This window comes from Lytechinus variegatus, chromosome 3 (genome assembly GCF_018143015.1).
Source record: "Lytechinus variegatus isolate NC3 chromosome 3, Lvar_3.0, whole genome shotgun sequence".
Taxonomy (NCBI): domain Eukaryota; kingdom Metazoa; phylum Echinodermata; class Echinoidea; order Temnopleuroida; family Toxopneustidae; genus Lytechinus; species Lytechinus variegatus.
This window is the reverse complement of record NC_054742.1, coordinates 21,265,593-21,282,094: the sequence shown is the minus strand read 5'-3', so window position 1 is coordinate 21,282,094 and position 16,502 is coordinate 21,265,593. Positions and strand designations below refer to the sequence as shown.

At 36.0% G+C, this 16,502-nt stretch overlaps 1 protein-coding gene across 2 annotated transcripts; it reads right to left on the bottom strand.

Moving 5' to 3' along the window:
* Positions 1-445: 445 nt before the first annotated feature.
* LOC121410479 lies at positions 446-16,184 on the bottom strand. 2 transcript variants are annotated; one of them, XM_041602604.1, is made up of 5 exons: positions 14,007-16,184; positions 4,820-4,965; positions 4,003-4,141; positions 3,498-3,590; positions 446-2,268 (listed from the first exon to the last, which is right to left on the bottom strand). In XM_041602604.1, exons 1-5 carry the CDS (start codon positions 15,246-15,248, stop codon positions 544-546), a joined length of 3,345 nt encoding a protein of 1,114 aa, XP_041458538.1. In that variant the 5' UTR covers positions 15,249-16,184; the 3' UTR covers positions 446-543. The 2 variants fall into 2 exon arrangements, with proteins under 2 accessions (XP_041458538.1, XP_041458539.1); XM_041602605.1 differs by lacking the exon at positions 3,498-3,590.
* Positions 16,185-16,502: the final 318 nt, after the last annotated feature.

The following is a 16,502-nucleotide window of genomic DNA, read 5'->3' as shown; positions in this document are numbered from 1 at the left end:
CATCTGAATGCAATATTATCCAGTATATCAAGAATACAGACTAACATTAAAGGTATTTCACCCGTCACATCAAATCAGATAACTTAATGCAGAAGATAGGCAAGATCGATCTGTCTTTCTATACATTGTGAATAGGATGTGAGCTCTATTATCCTACTACATGACTTTGAATATTAGCATGAAAGCAATACTTACAAATTGTATAGGCCTACTTTACCCCGGGCGCACTTCAAATATACGTCATGCCCGGATGCCAAATATGTGAAAATTCATTTTACATTAATAAGATCGCGGTGGAAAAAAAAGAATGTCAATTACTTCTAGTCTTTAGACCATCAAAAACTATCTGATGAGGCAATTGAAATAATCACTCCAGATTGAAAGACAAGATAATATCACAACAAAGATGACTGTTTCATGACCATGTGTTCTTTTCATAAATAAAGTTGCAGCGATGATTATAAAAGCACCACAATGCACAATATGAACGTCAACGACTGTACAACCAAAGGACTTGTTTTGTTTCGATCAGCAGCCTACAAGCTACAGACTCGTTTCAATAACCCCCATGCGTCGACGTTGTTCTATGCTAGGTAAAGACCATTGTTCATTTGAGTTCATAACTGGATCAATGTTGATTTGCTTCATCTCTTCAACAACACTTCGTGGTCTTTCTTGAATCTCATCAGCTTGCTTCATACCATTGCTAAGTAGTTCAGGTACAGGGTGATTACCTCCTGGTGAATTCACCATCGTCTTTTCGTCCATCTCTGATTGTAATAATGCAATGGGTTCTTCAGGACTTGTGCTGTAATTTACAAATCGATCTGTAGAAACTTCATGATTGTTAATAGGCTGTGGAAGGTCTATATGGGCATCATTGTCTTTGAACGATTGCGAAGGTGGTGACTGTTGGAGAAGTACCGTTTGCAATTGACCATTTCCAGACAGTCGCTGACCATACCCTGTTTGTTGGTCATGACTTAGAGGCTGTTTGGTAGGAGAGTTAGGGGTAGACTTTGAAGTGATTGCTCCTGGCTTTCGGGTAGACTTATTTGGAGTAGATGGTGTAGACTTAACATTTCTTGATGCTTCTGTGTTTATTGCATTTTGATTGGATATCATTTGGTCCCTTGGAATAACATGTGGAACAAAAGGCTGATTCAAACCAGAAGTGTTGGTAATTGCATTTTGTGGGCTAGGTTTGTGAACTTGTGGCTCAGGTACTGGAGATCGCCTGTTGACAACAGACTGCGGAACTGGTGAAAATTCGAATTCTTTTGACATACTTCCAGAGAGAGGTCGTTGTGGGATGTTTTGGATGGCAGAAGGCTTACTGAAAGTGATTTTAGAGTCATTAGTATTGGACGTAATTGGAAGACCAACTAGCGGTTGCCCATTTGACTCCGATTGTGTGCTTATGTTTGGATGGCTGAATGACTGTTGAAGATTAGAATGAAAGCCACCTGGAAGCTCAGTGTTTGTCCCGATATCTCCATTCGAGAGGTGTTGTGATGTTTGATGACTGGGGCTTGTAGATTTACCTTCTAGATCTCCGGTAGAATGAGATATATGTGAAGTAGCTGGAGGGGTCATACCGGTAGGCCACTTGACAGGTTGGTCGATGAGAGAATGTGATTGGTGTGGTTGCTGTGATTGTGTCTGATTCGCGCTTGGTTGCGACTGACTCACGTTTGGTCTTGTCATTCTTGCAAGAGCAAAACCTCTAGACGAACCTCCATTCCCTATCTTTGACATAACAACCGATGAGGAAGAACTTGTTGAAGGGGTTTGATCTTGGAGGGGTGTTGATCCTTTGGGTGATGTTGGTTCCTTCCCCACGGATGAGCTTTGAGCAGATACATCCACATTCCTGGAAATCTCTGAAGCCTGACTTGATATCATTGCTGGAGTAACATTAATACCCGTGAAGGAGAACCTCTTAAAGGCAGTATCGTTTGAGTTAAGAACTGCCAATCTCTGTTGATCACTTGCCATTGCCAGTCCTGCTGAATTGGCGGCAGGTGGTGGTGAGGCCAGTAAATTAGCCTGCATTGGTGTCGCAGGGTTATAAGTGAATTGCCTTGTACTGACCAGATCTGTAGCCACCGGTGAATAGGCCCTGGGTGGAGGACGAGGAGGTGGTCCTCTAACACCACGGGGTCTAGGGACTGGAGGCTGAACTGGTAGTGTTGGTGAAGAGGAGACTGAAGCTGGCCGAGCTGACTGAGCTGTTAACTGCTTGTTGTGATCACTTGGATTCTCAGTCTGTAAGATAAAATGTTTGTGAATGCCAAGTGATAAGATTATATTTTTGGAATTAATTACAAATAAAACATGATACAAGTGTGTTGAAGGGAGTGTTCTAAAATTTGTACTAGCTTTATTTAACTGTACATCGAATACTCAATGAATTTTGTTTTTAAGAACGAGAGGTGAAAACTTACTGAAACCAAGAGTACATCAATTTTGAAAGTACAAATTTGATAGAGGTGTTTCCCTCAGAACACTCTGGTATGATGAGTTTCATTGATTAATCATATTCTTATCAAGTAAAATATAAGTTTCATTTACCAATACTTTGGATACAAGGGCATTTTTCAACACAATAAATGGTGCATGAAAACAGTGAGATTTTAAATTATAAGCAGTGGAAGAACGAAAGAAAATCTGATAGGTCATCTGAAAAAAGGAAAATAAGCAGAAAACTTTAAAACTCAATAGAATTATAAAACGAGAAAAAAGTAGACTGGACAGAAATTAAACATACATGTATACTGTATATAGGCACAACACACAACCAGTATAAATAATATCCAGAAATAGAAAAGAATCCCATTAAAAGAAAAATAAATTCATAAATATTTATTCATATAATTATCTATTTATTTGTACATAAATGTTTAGCATGACAGCAAATGCATTTTTCGTTTTCGTTTTCTTTTGATAAAGCACATTGCAACATAACAGAAGAGAAATCCTGCACTCGTCAATAGAGACAATATTCGAATTGTATATACTCTGTATTGTAATGCGCGTGTGTGACTTTATTTTGCTTATCTTCTATTCTTATTTTCCTTTTCTGTGTATGTATGTTTGTTTTTGTATATATGTTTGATTGTCGTTTCAAAAATTTAAGAGGATTTTCTGGACACTATTATAACATATAACTTTAACAAATGCAAATGGAAGCAGTGAAGTCTCACGAAATAAAAAAAAAGACAGAAACTATTTTTTTATTTACAACACAAAGAAGCAGAGTGTGATTGGTGAAGCAGCTAGATTACAGATATGAACATTAAATGAAGCAATGAAAAGAAATGAACAAAAATAATTATGCAAATGAAAATGTTCGACACACCCACATTCACACGCAGAAAACAACATCAAGTACAGGGTGCATGATGTAAACTTTATTAAAACAGTGTTTGTCAGGTGCAAGATAGTAAACCCATGTCCGTTATATATAAGTCACAAGGAGAGAGAGGGAGGCGAACCTTGTTTGGTATTGAATCTTGTTGTAGTAGCCAGTTCATCAATTGAGTATTACGACTACTGTCAGGAGTAGGTGACAGCGGTGGGATGGGATGCTGTAGATGGAAAGGTCGGCTTACTTTTAATACTTCACAAAAACAGTCATAAAACATGTATGGATAAATTTGTAACGTATTACTGTCTACTCCGCAGGCTTAGTTTGTTCTATTCAATCAATCAAAGCATATAATCGTAGAATGGCAAGCACAACATTGACTGTCGCACTGTTCCTTTCTCAGGCAATGTACTCGTTTTCCAGTTGTTGCGGTTTTAATGAATGTTAGAGAGGCGGAGAATTTAACAGTGAATCATTCTAGTTTTTAAAATGTTTTTTTTACACTTATCTAAGAATAATACAGGTAAACAAAATCAGTGTTGTCGGACATTATCATCGTGGTCCATAATCAATGAGAGGTAGCATCTAAAATCTGAAAAGATAAAATCAAACCTGATGATTGTGTTCTTTACCTTGATTAATCTCTGAAAGTCTTGTACTAGATCACGAGAGTCTTTACTTTCCTTCATTGCATTGCTTAGACGAGCTCGCAAGCTTTCCATCTCCCGTACTAGTACATCATTCTGCTTCAGACATCGCTTTAATCCTTCCCTGTTTGCCAAATCAAGAAATACAGAAATGACGATATACCGTGAACATTCATCAATATCTCAGTTTCTTGATTAATTTGTTTGTGTAACTGATGAAGCCATTGAGCATTTGGGAAATGCAAAATAGTATGCACCCACCTGTATAGGCCTAATTGTAATCTCTAACAATGGAAATGTTATGTAGGTCTATGTTTTTTATATCAAATTTTCTCAACATTAAAATGCAAATGATTTCTGACATAATTCAGTTCAAAACTGTCAATTTAACTGGCCAATAATGCATATATAGACCATAATTTCAGAATAGTACAGGTAATGACTCTGATCGACCATAATATATGAAAGCCTTTGTAACTTCCTTCCATTTCTCTTTCTCTTCTCATTATTCTCTTCTTCGTTTTTTTATTCTTCCTTATATTATAATTTCTTATTTTCCATCTCATTTAATCTCAGAATAAGGAATTAAGGTAATGAGGTAAAAACCAGTCGCGACACAACTTCTTTCCTTTTTACATACAGTAAAACCTAACTGGCTACGTTTCATTCCATCAAATTGATTGATTGATTGATTGATTGATTGAGTGATTGATTGATCGATCGATATGTATCATACATGTATATACGTATTATATAGGCTTGGAAGCTTATTTCAAGTGAAGATTAATTTTCTTTAATTTACCTGGTGTGGTAGAGCTGAAACCTCTCAAAATCTAATGTAGGATAATCAGTCATCACGCAAACGATATCCTGTACGTTAAGAAACTCAATACGGACCAGCAAAGATGGTTCATCCTTTGTACAATAATCACCATCCAATGCCTTCGCCTGAGATCAAAAACACAAAGAAGTAAAGCGAGTGATTATAATTATAGCAAGGATAAAATAAAAGTACTTTTATTTGTATCATTATCATAATCATCAGCAGCAGCAGAAGAGGAAGAATTACTATCATTAGTAGTAGTAGTAGTATCATTATTATTATTATTATTATTATTATTATCATTATTATTAATATTATTATTATTACTATTATCATTATTATTATTATTAGGAGTAGTAGCAGTAGTAGTAGTAGTAGTAGTAGCAGCAGTAGTAGTAGTAGTAGTAGTATAGTAGTAGTAGAAGTAGCAGTAGTAGTAGTAGTAGAAGTAGTAGTAGTAGAAGTAGTAGTAGTAGTAGTAGTAGTAGTAGTAGTAGAAGTAGTAGTAGTAGAAGTAGTAGTAGCAGTAGTAGTAGTAGTAGTAGTAGAAGTAGTAGTAGTAGTAGTAGTAGTAGTAGTAGTAGTAGAAGTAGTAGTAGTAGTTGTATAGTAGTAGTGGTTGTATAGTAGTAGTAGTAGTAGTAGTAGTAGTAGTAGTAGTAGTAGTAGTAGTAGTAGTAGTAGTATAGTAGTAGTAGTAGAAGTAGTAGTAGTAGTAGTAGTAGTAGTAGTAGTAGTAGAAGTAGTAGTAGTAGTAGTAGTAGTAGTAGTAGTAGTAGTAGTAGTAGTAGTAGTAGTAGTAGTAGTAGTAGTAGTAGTAGTAGAAGTAGTAGAAGTAGTAGTAGTAGTAGTAGTAGTAGTAGTAGTAGTAGTAGTAGTAGTAGTAGTAGTAGTAGTAGTAGTAGTAGTAGTAGTAGTAGTAGTAGTACTACTACTACTGCTACTATACAATATATGTAGTAGAAATAGTCGTGTCGTTGCAACGCGTTGGTGATAGATGAATAGCACTTTTAAAGGTAGTTATAGCAGAAGTGAAAGACTTATTAACAGATAAATCATTGACATCATCGAAATCATTATATTCCTGTAGTATCAAGACAGACTAAACTTATTAGAGAATGTTTATATTAATTATGTTGTATTGGCAACAAGAACACTTTCCACAGAATTATATAAAAAAATGGCTTCCATCAAAATGATATACACAATAATGATACCGACAGGAGAAAGAGATGGAGCTGAATTAGGGGCAGATAAAGACTAATGAAAAATATTCTGAAATATAATGCACCTACCATTTCACGAAAAGAGATGAAAAGGATGAATTAAGAGTGTGCCTAACCATCTCAAGGGGCCCGTTGCAGAAAGAGTTGCAATCAATCGTAACTCTAAATATCATGCGTAACTTAATTTTCCACCAATCAACAGCGCGCATTTGGGACTTGCGATTGATATTTTGACTTGCGTTTAAACGCAACTCTTTCTGCAACAGGCCCAAGGACTGACAAGATATATTGATCTGTTGTAGATGACAATAAAGTCTTGAAAATGAACACACATTCCACAGCAGGCTCTCGAATAATGCTAATCAATGAGGTGAGGCATGCTTGCCTTAAATCAAGAAATCAACACTGGTCACGTCAAAATCTTATCTGTCATTGTTTTCAGACAATTAATATAAAAGGTCTATATTGTATTTTATGAATCATTGGGAATTGACGAACCGATGTTCAATAGACCAAAAGGCCAGAAATTTCGAACAATTTAGCCTTACATTAGTATAAATGTGTATATACTTGCAACCCCCTTCACCCGACCCCTCTTGCATTCAATGTTCTTTTTGTTTTAATCATTTATAAATCCGGTAGAACTTGCAAAATTATCGACAAGTCTTATTATCCGAAACTTATCGTGGATTGAACAGTTTTATCTTATGATCGTGCAAGGGATATACTCTATACATAATAGACATTCTTCAGGTAACATTTTAAGTGAATAAAATCCATTAAATAGAAAAAATCGAGGAAAACATGATCACGGTCATGTTAGTCGAATTGTGCACCTATAAAGCTTTTATATAGTAATAAAGTATATATTGTTTCAGAAACTATATTTCAATATCATAACTCTGAAAAGAAGTTTGGTTATTTGAAACGCTGTAAGGTTGTCAGTTCACGTCATTAAGATTTAATAATATACAGGTATCAAACCAGGGTGATGCATGCAGGTGTATCTATTTAATGACTTACCACCTCAACCTAAGTTGAGATAGTATTTATAAAGTTAGGTCATTAGAGAAAACCAGCTGGGTCTCATCAAGGGTTCATAATAATTATCAGTTCCGTTATTATTTCCTTCTTATCAAGCAAAATTACACTGTCGCTCAAATATCACTTCTCATATATATAGATTTCACGCTATATAGGAATGTCTTGAAAAGTGTGCTATTATGCCTTATCTATCAGAGGCCACGGTACCGGGAAAGGGGGGGGGGGCGGGGCTGGGCCCCTCACTTTTTTTCTTCCAAAACCGTAAAAATGATACGGTTGTGATATTTTGTTTGCATGGTCAGCCCCCCCCCCCTTCGTCGCCAACTTTCAAAACCATTCCACGGCCTGGTTTAACGCTAAGGCAAAGAAACATTTGCCCTAATCTAGACTATTCCGCTGTTCTTTTTTTTCAGAATCAGGTATATCATATTGAGCATGCAAATATTAAAATAAGCCCATGATTCAGCTTCATCCACGGGCATTCACCTTATCGTATTTTCCGCTAATATCTTGTACTTTATATCTATATACATGTAGATTCATATTATATTAACGATCTGTTTCTAGTCCTGTTACATAACCCGCCCTTGCACTGATGACGACGAACAATACACGAAAAGTATCGATCGAAGTCGCACATAGGTCGCTGTGGATCGTTGATTGTCCGTATTTGTTCTCGTATATAGCTTTACATTATGGCGAGTGTTATACACAACCGAATGGACTATTGTTATCAATTATCATTTCCAACAGACACGGTTTTGTAGATAATCCCCTAGAACATTTTGTTCAAATATTTTCTTTTTAAAATGTCATAAATAAAAGTTGCTTGTTTCTTCTAGCGAAATTTAGCGTGAACCGTTGTGTATACTATGACGTCGTTGTGTTAATACGAGCTTGCCTTTGGCGGTTCTTTTTTTTTCATGTTACATTGTAACATTTTCAAGATCCTGCAGCTGCTAGCATTGAGCAATACCAACCCCATTTTAAATGCAGAGGTACCAGTCATTCCTCTGCATTGCGTACTTTTAGAACAGAGTCGTATGAAGATGTTGAGAAGTAGGCCTACAGGGATCGAATTTATGCCCAAGTTTTATTGACTGTGACGTTCAAGCATTTTCCCGACCTTTGAATTTCTGGTTCATATTTCCTGTGTACATTATTATATAAGCTGGTATGCTAGGTTTATCATACAAGGCAAATCTATGTTGGCCCTCAATTAAGATATGAATATTTAATTAGACATTTTAAGATACGAAGTTGAAAAAAATACAAATCCCGCTGCAAAACCATATCATATTTGTTTTGATGTCATAAATAGTTAACTTTGTTACATATTAACTTTTATTTTCTAGATTTGATTTGTAGATATACAAAGTATTTATTTAAAAAAAAATCACAATCATAACTGTATATAATTAAATGATTTGATATATATAGCCTACAAGTACAAAAGGTACTGCATTAGCACCACGTGAATAAGCCAACTGATAATCAACAAAATGCAAGTTTACAATCAAGTCTGAGAAAGCACATTATTTTCGCTTTTTGATCAGTGAAAGTGGTTCTAATTATAGTTACTTGCCATCTGTTATCATAATTTAATGTTGAATTCAACCATGGTTGACTGCGATGTGAAAATAGAGTGCAAAATTCAAGATCGATACAAATTCATTGATTTTTTTTTGCTTCACCGGGAGTAATCGTAAGCTATATGGATATCGAACGTTAATTCCAAATCCTATTAAAATACATGGGAAGTAAAAATTGGTCAAAGTCTGTAACAACCTTCTGTTTCCTGACAAACAATTCATTCCTGAGATCAATTCAACCGTTCATGTAATAAAAAATTACTTTGATTTATCTTATTATAGCATTTTTACGGATTCATTAGATGTTAAACGTTCCCTATCATTTTCTCCTCTCAATTAATTTTGTTCAATATTGTTGATGATGGCAAAAACTGCAAAAACTCCGGTGTTGATTTATCACCAGCCCTGAATCTTTTATGTCCACACCAGAGAAGTATTGAAACAACACCAGTTTTGAATCAAACCGAAACTGTTTTAATACTAACTGGTGCTGCATAAACACCTATCTGGTGTTAGACCAAAACGAAACTGGTGTTGTTTAACACTTCTCTAGTGTGGGCAGATTCCGAGCTGGTGTTATATCAACAACAGGGTTTTTGCAGTGTACGACATATTATACGTATAAAGATGATTTTCGTTTAGATTTTTGTTTTGTTTAGTTTTGCTTCAGCACCCCGCTCCCCAGAGTCATGAACACACACACAAATCCACCCCAGCATATAAAACTAATGCGATGCACAGTGGCGTACCGTGGGTCACGGTATTGGGGGGCATCAGCAAAAATGTTGAGTCACTTAATGAGCGCGCGAAGCGCGCTCAGTTGCCAGGTAAAACGACCTAATAGAGACATTTAAAGGACAGTGCTATTAAACGGATGTATCTCACTGATCAAATGATGCGAGCGCGATGCGCGAGCTGAAAATTTTTAGTATTCAGACCTAAAAAGGGATATTATAATCAATATTTTGTAATCATGATACGTACCTGTCTCACTAAACAATGCGAGCGCGAAGCGCGAGCTGAAATTTTTGTATATATTGCACCCAAACAGAGAGATTTTAAGGACTATATTTTAGGAATCCATTAAGATTATACATCTAACGCGAGTGCCAAGTGCTTGCTGATTTTGTTAGAATTACATCTAAACACAAGAAGCACTTGTAGTCATTGTAATCATGATTGACATACGCATCTCACTAATCAAATACTAAAACTATACATATAAGCCTATATTATAATGCTTACTTTGGGAGTCAAACTTACTTAGCCTTACATCTATTACTGCAGACTGCAGTATGTAATATTATGAAAGGTCAACAATTTATTGGAAGAAAGGCTCAGCTAAAAAATAATAGAAATAAGAGGGGAATTCACATGCATGCAACTGCTACTGATCTATTCAATATTAACTTTCTTATCTGAAACTCTCATTTTGTGCCTCAATGAAACAATTCCCAATACACTGAAAATCACATGCTATAGCTAATATTCTATCTCTATGGCATAATTTACTTTACCATAGTTGTCATATCTCATAACCGATATTACCCCTGGATAAACTAAATTGCACGCCTAGAACATGTAGAATATGATTTCTCCGGCCCAAGACAGGACAGTCAGCGTTGGAATTGTCGGCTAGTGTAGTGGTGTTGTGACGCACCCCCCCCCTGAAAAGAAATACGGCAAGAAATGAAAAGGGGTACATTCGGATAACTCATGCATACGGGTGCCCCCCTCCCCCTTAGATCGCTACTAAAATAATGTTCACGACTTCACATTCATCACTATGAAATCGTTTAATAAGATCATGTACATGTATGCAATACATATTTTGTCCATACATGACAAATCCTTTTTATATGGGATTGGCTGTTAAGTGTTTGCAAACCCAATGTTATAAAATGAAATTTTGTTATTGATCTCGTAAATGGGTACGAAGGTCGATATCACATGCACTTTGAATTAACAGCACGATAGTGGTACTGTATACTGTCTGCATGGCAATGGAACAAGTTAAACCATTTAATTATGATGTTTAGAGGGTTCGTTACGAGGGCGAATTCCAGTTTTGATTGGGATGATTTTAGAAAATTTTACATACTTTTTTAAAACTGCATTTTACACTCATCAGGTTTACATCCCGATCTTTCCTAATCAACCGACAATCAAATTTAATAAAGTATACAATGGTAGATCGTTCGGCTCATAATTTTTTTTTAAAGTCTATCCTAATTAAAACATCGGTTTAAATGCAGGAAACTGATATTTAATGAATAAATAAAATAAGATTTTGAAATTATTACAACTAATCATTTCTCAAGATGACAGAATAAACAACTTTCCTGACTATCCAAGCAAAGACTTAGTTAAAGAATGATAGATTTGAATCGTGAGGAATTTGATTTTTTAAAATGTTCTAGAGATAATTTTATGTAATCAAGCGCACTGTATACTGTAGAGGTATTGTAGTAAATAGATTATTTATAAGCAATTAAACTCATCCTTATTTTCGTTTGTGTCTGAATTTGATTTCAAAAGCACATGGGAAAGACAGTTTAAATCATTTTTATGATATGCATGTGCATGGTCTGTCCCTACTTCTTCATCAACATGACACTGATTCCAGTGTATCCACTAAAGAGATTTCATTATTCAACTTGACTAATAATTGACGACTAATCGAAAAAAATATTCTTCTAAATTCGGTGAAATAAATTCATAAAGAGGATGGGTCCTCAGTATTGATGACGCTATCTATGCGTTATCGATATAGGAAGAAGGGAGAATTGTTTTCTTTTCATAGCATGGGGTCAACAACAAAAACATCAAAGCGTTCAGAAGGGGGGGGGGTGACATATCCCTTCCATCCATACATCGTTTGGCCCACACTGCATTGCGGATATTGCTGTTTCATTTTTTTTTTCTCATTTTGGTTAAATTAAGGATCCATAGAACAAAGCCTGATATAAATTTAGTCAGTGTGTGTCAGATGCGTTTCAATACTATTTTATTATCTTCTGCATGCTCATGCCATAGATCGCGTGCATGACAACGGCACAAAATGAAAGTGTATAAACCTACCGTCTTATGCCTCAGAAGAAGAGGGGAAGGGAACATAAAAATATCTTGATATCTTTTGCAATAGGCTTATCTGTAAATTATTGAATGGCCAACCATTTCAACCTCGATCTTATAGTCAAAACTTAACGGGGAAGTCCACCTCAACAAAAATCTGATTTTGATAAGAGACAAATGAAACAAGCATAAAGCTGCAAAATTCATCAAAACTGCATGTAAAACAAGACATTACATGACGACATCTTACCGTTTGTTAATTTACAAAACTATTATGCACTTTCTGGTCGATAAACAAATAAGGAAACAGATGACGCCATCCACTTACTATTTCTCTTTTATTTCTTTATGAAATATTTCAATTTTCTCCTCATTATAATATGAAACAAAGTCATTTATTCATCCCTGAATACATGAAATTGCCATTAACCTAATGTCATTCGATAAAGGGTCTCCTTGTCAAATCTTAAAAAAAAACGAAATACGTGCATGTATCATGCAATAAAATACAAAAGATAATCAATATATCGTATAGGGCTTACTTGCAAATCAGGATTGTGTATAGCCGTTTTGTGAAAACTAAACGAAATTCTAAAATGGCATGATTAATGTTTCATCTTGCATCCGATTTTAAAGGTCAAGTCCACCTCAGAAAAATGTTGATTTGAATCAAAAGAGAAAAATCAGACAAGCACAATGCTGAAAATTTCATCAAAATCGGATGTAAAATAAGAAAGTTATGACATTTCAAAGTTTCGCTTATTTTCAACAAAATAGTTATATGAACGAGCCAGTTACATCCAAATGAGAGAGTCGATGATGTCACTCACTCACTATTTCTTTTGTTTTTTTATTGTTTGAATTCTACAATATTTCAATTTTTACGAATTTGACAATTAGGACCTCCTTGCCTGAAGCACAAAATGTTAAAATAATGGAATTCCACATGTTTAGGGTGGAATGAAACTTCATTTTACATGACAATGACGAGAAAATCAAAATATTTCATATTTCATATAATAAAATACAAAAGAAATAGTGAGTGAGTAATGTCATCAACTCTCTCATTTGGATGTAACTGGCTCGTTCATATAACTATTTTTTTGAAAATAAGCGAAACTTTAAAATGCCATAACTTTCTTATTTTACATCCGATTTTGATGAAATTTTCAGTGTTGTGCTTGTTGAATTTTTCTCTTTTTATTCAAATCAAGTTTTTGTTGGGGTGGACTTGTCCTTTAATGAAATTATCAACGATTTGGTTGTTTGATATTTCACTATCTAAATAAATTTAAATCAACTCTCTGTTTTTGTGGACTTGACATCATGGACTCCCTCACCTAACACCTTTCGACATCATTACGCACCAACTGGCATCGGAGCTAGCGATATTTAGAATAATAATCTGTCTGAGTAGTCCCTTCAAGCGTTATTTTCACTGCATGACACACCATGTTATGTTCTTTTTTTCTAATTTGATTCCAGCAGGTTATTGAAAATGACAAGGTTATTTCTAATAATGATGCTATACTTCCGAAAAAAGTTAAAGCTTGCTAAACATAGAGCGATATAAGTTATTATTTGCCGTGTATGTCCCGTCATGACTCCAGAAAAAAAAGTGGGCGAATTAAAAATATAGAAATGAAGATCATAATCCATGAAGGACTATCATCACATCAGCTCTATTAAACAAAACGAGTAAATTTGAAGTACAATGTGTTTTCACTCTTCTGCATGGAATCACCCGAGGATCCTACAATTTAATCTTCCTTCAATTATTCATTCCCATCCAGTTAGAATATTTGTTACTAGCTTTCAGACACTATTCTGAAATGTTAATGATTTTTTATTTCATATAATAGAATCCCATAAAAAGTATTTTGATATTCGTATAAGTAAACTTTATTTCATTAACGAAAAGTTTTTAAAAATAATGCCAAAATGGTATAAGGATTTACTTCATAACCGAATTCAAGAGAATTGAGGTCAATCTCTTAATTTGATAGTTGATACTTCATTATATAAATCAGATTTGAAAAAAAAACGCACACGTTGGCATCGACCTATAAGCATAAAGGCAAAGTTACGATGCGACAACATAGATTTAACGGGGCAATTAAGATGGTTAAAGCCAACTTTTAGAAGTCAGTTTGAAAGTTGGAGAAGGGTGAGATTTGGAAAGTTGAAATGGAGACAGGGCTGATGGGAGATGGGGCAACAATAACATACCTTGAGAAGAGGAATCTGTGTAGACATACTGTAGTTAGTCTGCATCAAACCCCGTGAGTAATAGGCTGAGAGTGGACAACCATTCACTGCAAGGGTCTTCTTACGATCTGTCCTTGACAAGACAAAAGCTCTCCATTGGATGAACTTGGTACACTCTTCTCTCTTGGTAAGTCTTGACTGGTTAGAAATCAATCCTGGAGCAGAGAACAATCTGTTCTTGTCTTCAGCGTTGAGTTTGAGTGAAAGGAATTGGGCGGAATTAGCGGCTGAGAGTCGCCATTGGTTTCCACGATGGTCGGGAAAGACAGCATCTTCGAACACGAAATTGTCGGTGTGATAATATCCTCTGGTGGTGAGTCTGATCTCAGGTTGAGCAAAAGGTGTTATAGATACAACCTCTACACCCAAAGGAACAGCACCACGATATAGGAGATTGTCACTACCATTCAATGGTTCGAATGCCTTGAAACGACCATACCCTTGCTCATTCTTAAAAGAAAACTCAAATGTCTTCGAGCTGGTTGGGCATGTTCGACTGTGTCCAAGAAAGAAACGATATCGGATACGACATCCGATGATTGATGTATCACCTTCGTTACCAAGGAAACGGTGAAGGTACATGGAAACATGTCCCCCAGCTTCTTCACGGTCACCTAATGGATAAAGTGAGACGTAGAACTCCATCCCTGCTAGCGGAAAGTTGGCAGTGAAGAAGGAAGGATACGGTTGCTCTCTATGACTCAGCAACTGGGTAAAATCAACAGATTGCTCAAACAAGGTTGAACATGATTTCATAGCAAGTTCGATGATGACAATCTTCTCGGGTTCTAATAAGAATCCTTGTCCTGGTGTGAAGAGTTCTCTGAGAGATGCAAACTCTCTCTTACCCCAACCAGGTGATTGAGGAGCACTGAATTCAACTTGACTTCCTTCAGTTACCAAACTCTTTGTAGGATCTAGGATGTTTCGGGTGATGATACGGAAGTCGGCTCGGCATCGTACACCTTCAGATGGACTCCCCCAGTAAATGTAAACTCCTAAATATTCAAGTCTTTTCCCCTCCGCATATTTGCAACTAAGATACCAATCTTGTCCTTGGTAGTTGATAATGGTGGAGCGAACGGAGCGAGATTTGAATTCATCTAAGTTCATTAAACCCAACTTAAAAGTGAAGAGTTGAGTATTTTCTCCGTCATTTAGCGGCAGGGTGCGATAAAGTTGTAGTGTGTTATTGTTAGCCATCTTCAATCGTTGGTAATTCCCTATGCCATGAACTGGAATGAAAATGAAATCACACACTCACTTTCTTTGGGCAATAATCTAATTGAGTATAGACCGCATTTTCTTAATCGTCTCCATTATTATCGTCCAACTACACTGGTTCATTCCTATCGGGTATAGAGCATTGTCGTGGAGGTATTTCCTTCGAGTATTACTTTAAAATAAAAATGCAATTTTACACGAGTATAGACGTGTGCTCCAACAACCTTGAAAAATTAGAGTACGATATCTGTCAGCAGATAAAAATTAATACTAGCAGCCCTGACTAGCAGTTCATCCATGACGACATACCTGTTATTTCCCGCAGAGTTTAATAGTCCCGAGTTTAGTTCAACGATTGACAAACAGATGCAAAGTTGTGTCCCATCACCATCACCATCTCATTGTTCATGTCGCATTTATCAGTACGACAACCACGCTATCATTCATGACATGACAGAACCAGATAAATTCTCTCTGATGATGTGAAAATGTAGTTTCATCGGAATATGATATTCCACCTCTGAGGAGAAACGACATTTGCGCGAGATAGCTTTACCGCGGCAGCTTGCAGCTCGGTGAATATATTCCACCCTAGATGGAGGCAGCTTTATATAGGGGCCGAGATAATCATGCTCCATGTAGTATACAACACACCGTCTGCTTCAAATCTCTCGTCTTGGCGTACCTCCCACACATACACGCACCGAGTGCGCCAATCAGGAATATACTACCACTGATCCTTGGCCGAACTCCTTGGTCCTGAAATATGAAATATATAACTGCACCTTACAAATTGCCTGGCATTGGGTTATAATATACTATGGTGTACACGTATGACATGTGTAATAATGCTCCAATACCGCCTGTTTGTACTGTGTTCATACAGCTTCGGTGCGTTCTTCTATTATCGATTGGCAAACAAAAGAAAGGCAGAACACTCATTGAATAGTGCGACTTCTCAAATGACCTTTGTGTTTATACATAAAGAAAGACATTAACCGAAATAGACAGGAAGTGTATTTTTTCTCTCTTTATTCATTTTTTTATAGTGGCTTGCATAGTCATATAATGATATCATTTTAAATGGTATCACCTTTTTGTTAAATGGATACATTACTACGAAAAGTCAATCGTGTTCTTTCTTTTTTATTAGTATTTTTCTGCACATAAATATAATAAAGCGAGGGAGCTGAATCAATTTCTTCTGAGAATTACCGGGCGCGGCGCGTCAGA

Bases quoted from the DNA above. Each gene is read 5' to 3' on its own strand.
- LOC121410479 (XM_041602604.1), bottom strand. From the start codon at position 15,248: ATGGCTAACAATAACACACTACAACTTTATCGCACCCTGCCGCTAAAT. The intron at 4,142-4,819 runs GTAAATTAAAGA...TTTGGCAAACAG, and splicing joins TTTCAGCTCTACCACACCAG to GGAAGGATTAAAGCGATGTC. The intron at 3,591-4,002 runs GTAAAGAACACA...TTCCATCTACAG, and splicing joins ACTTTCAGAGATTAATCAAG to CATCCCATCCCACCGCTGTC.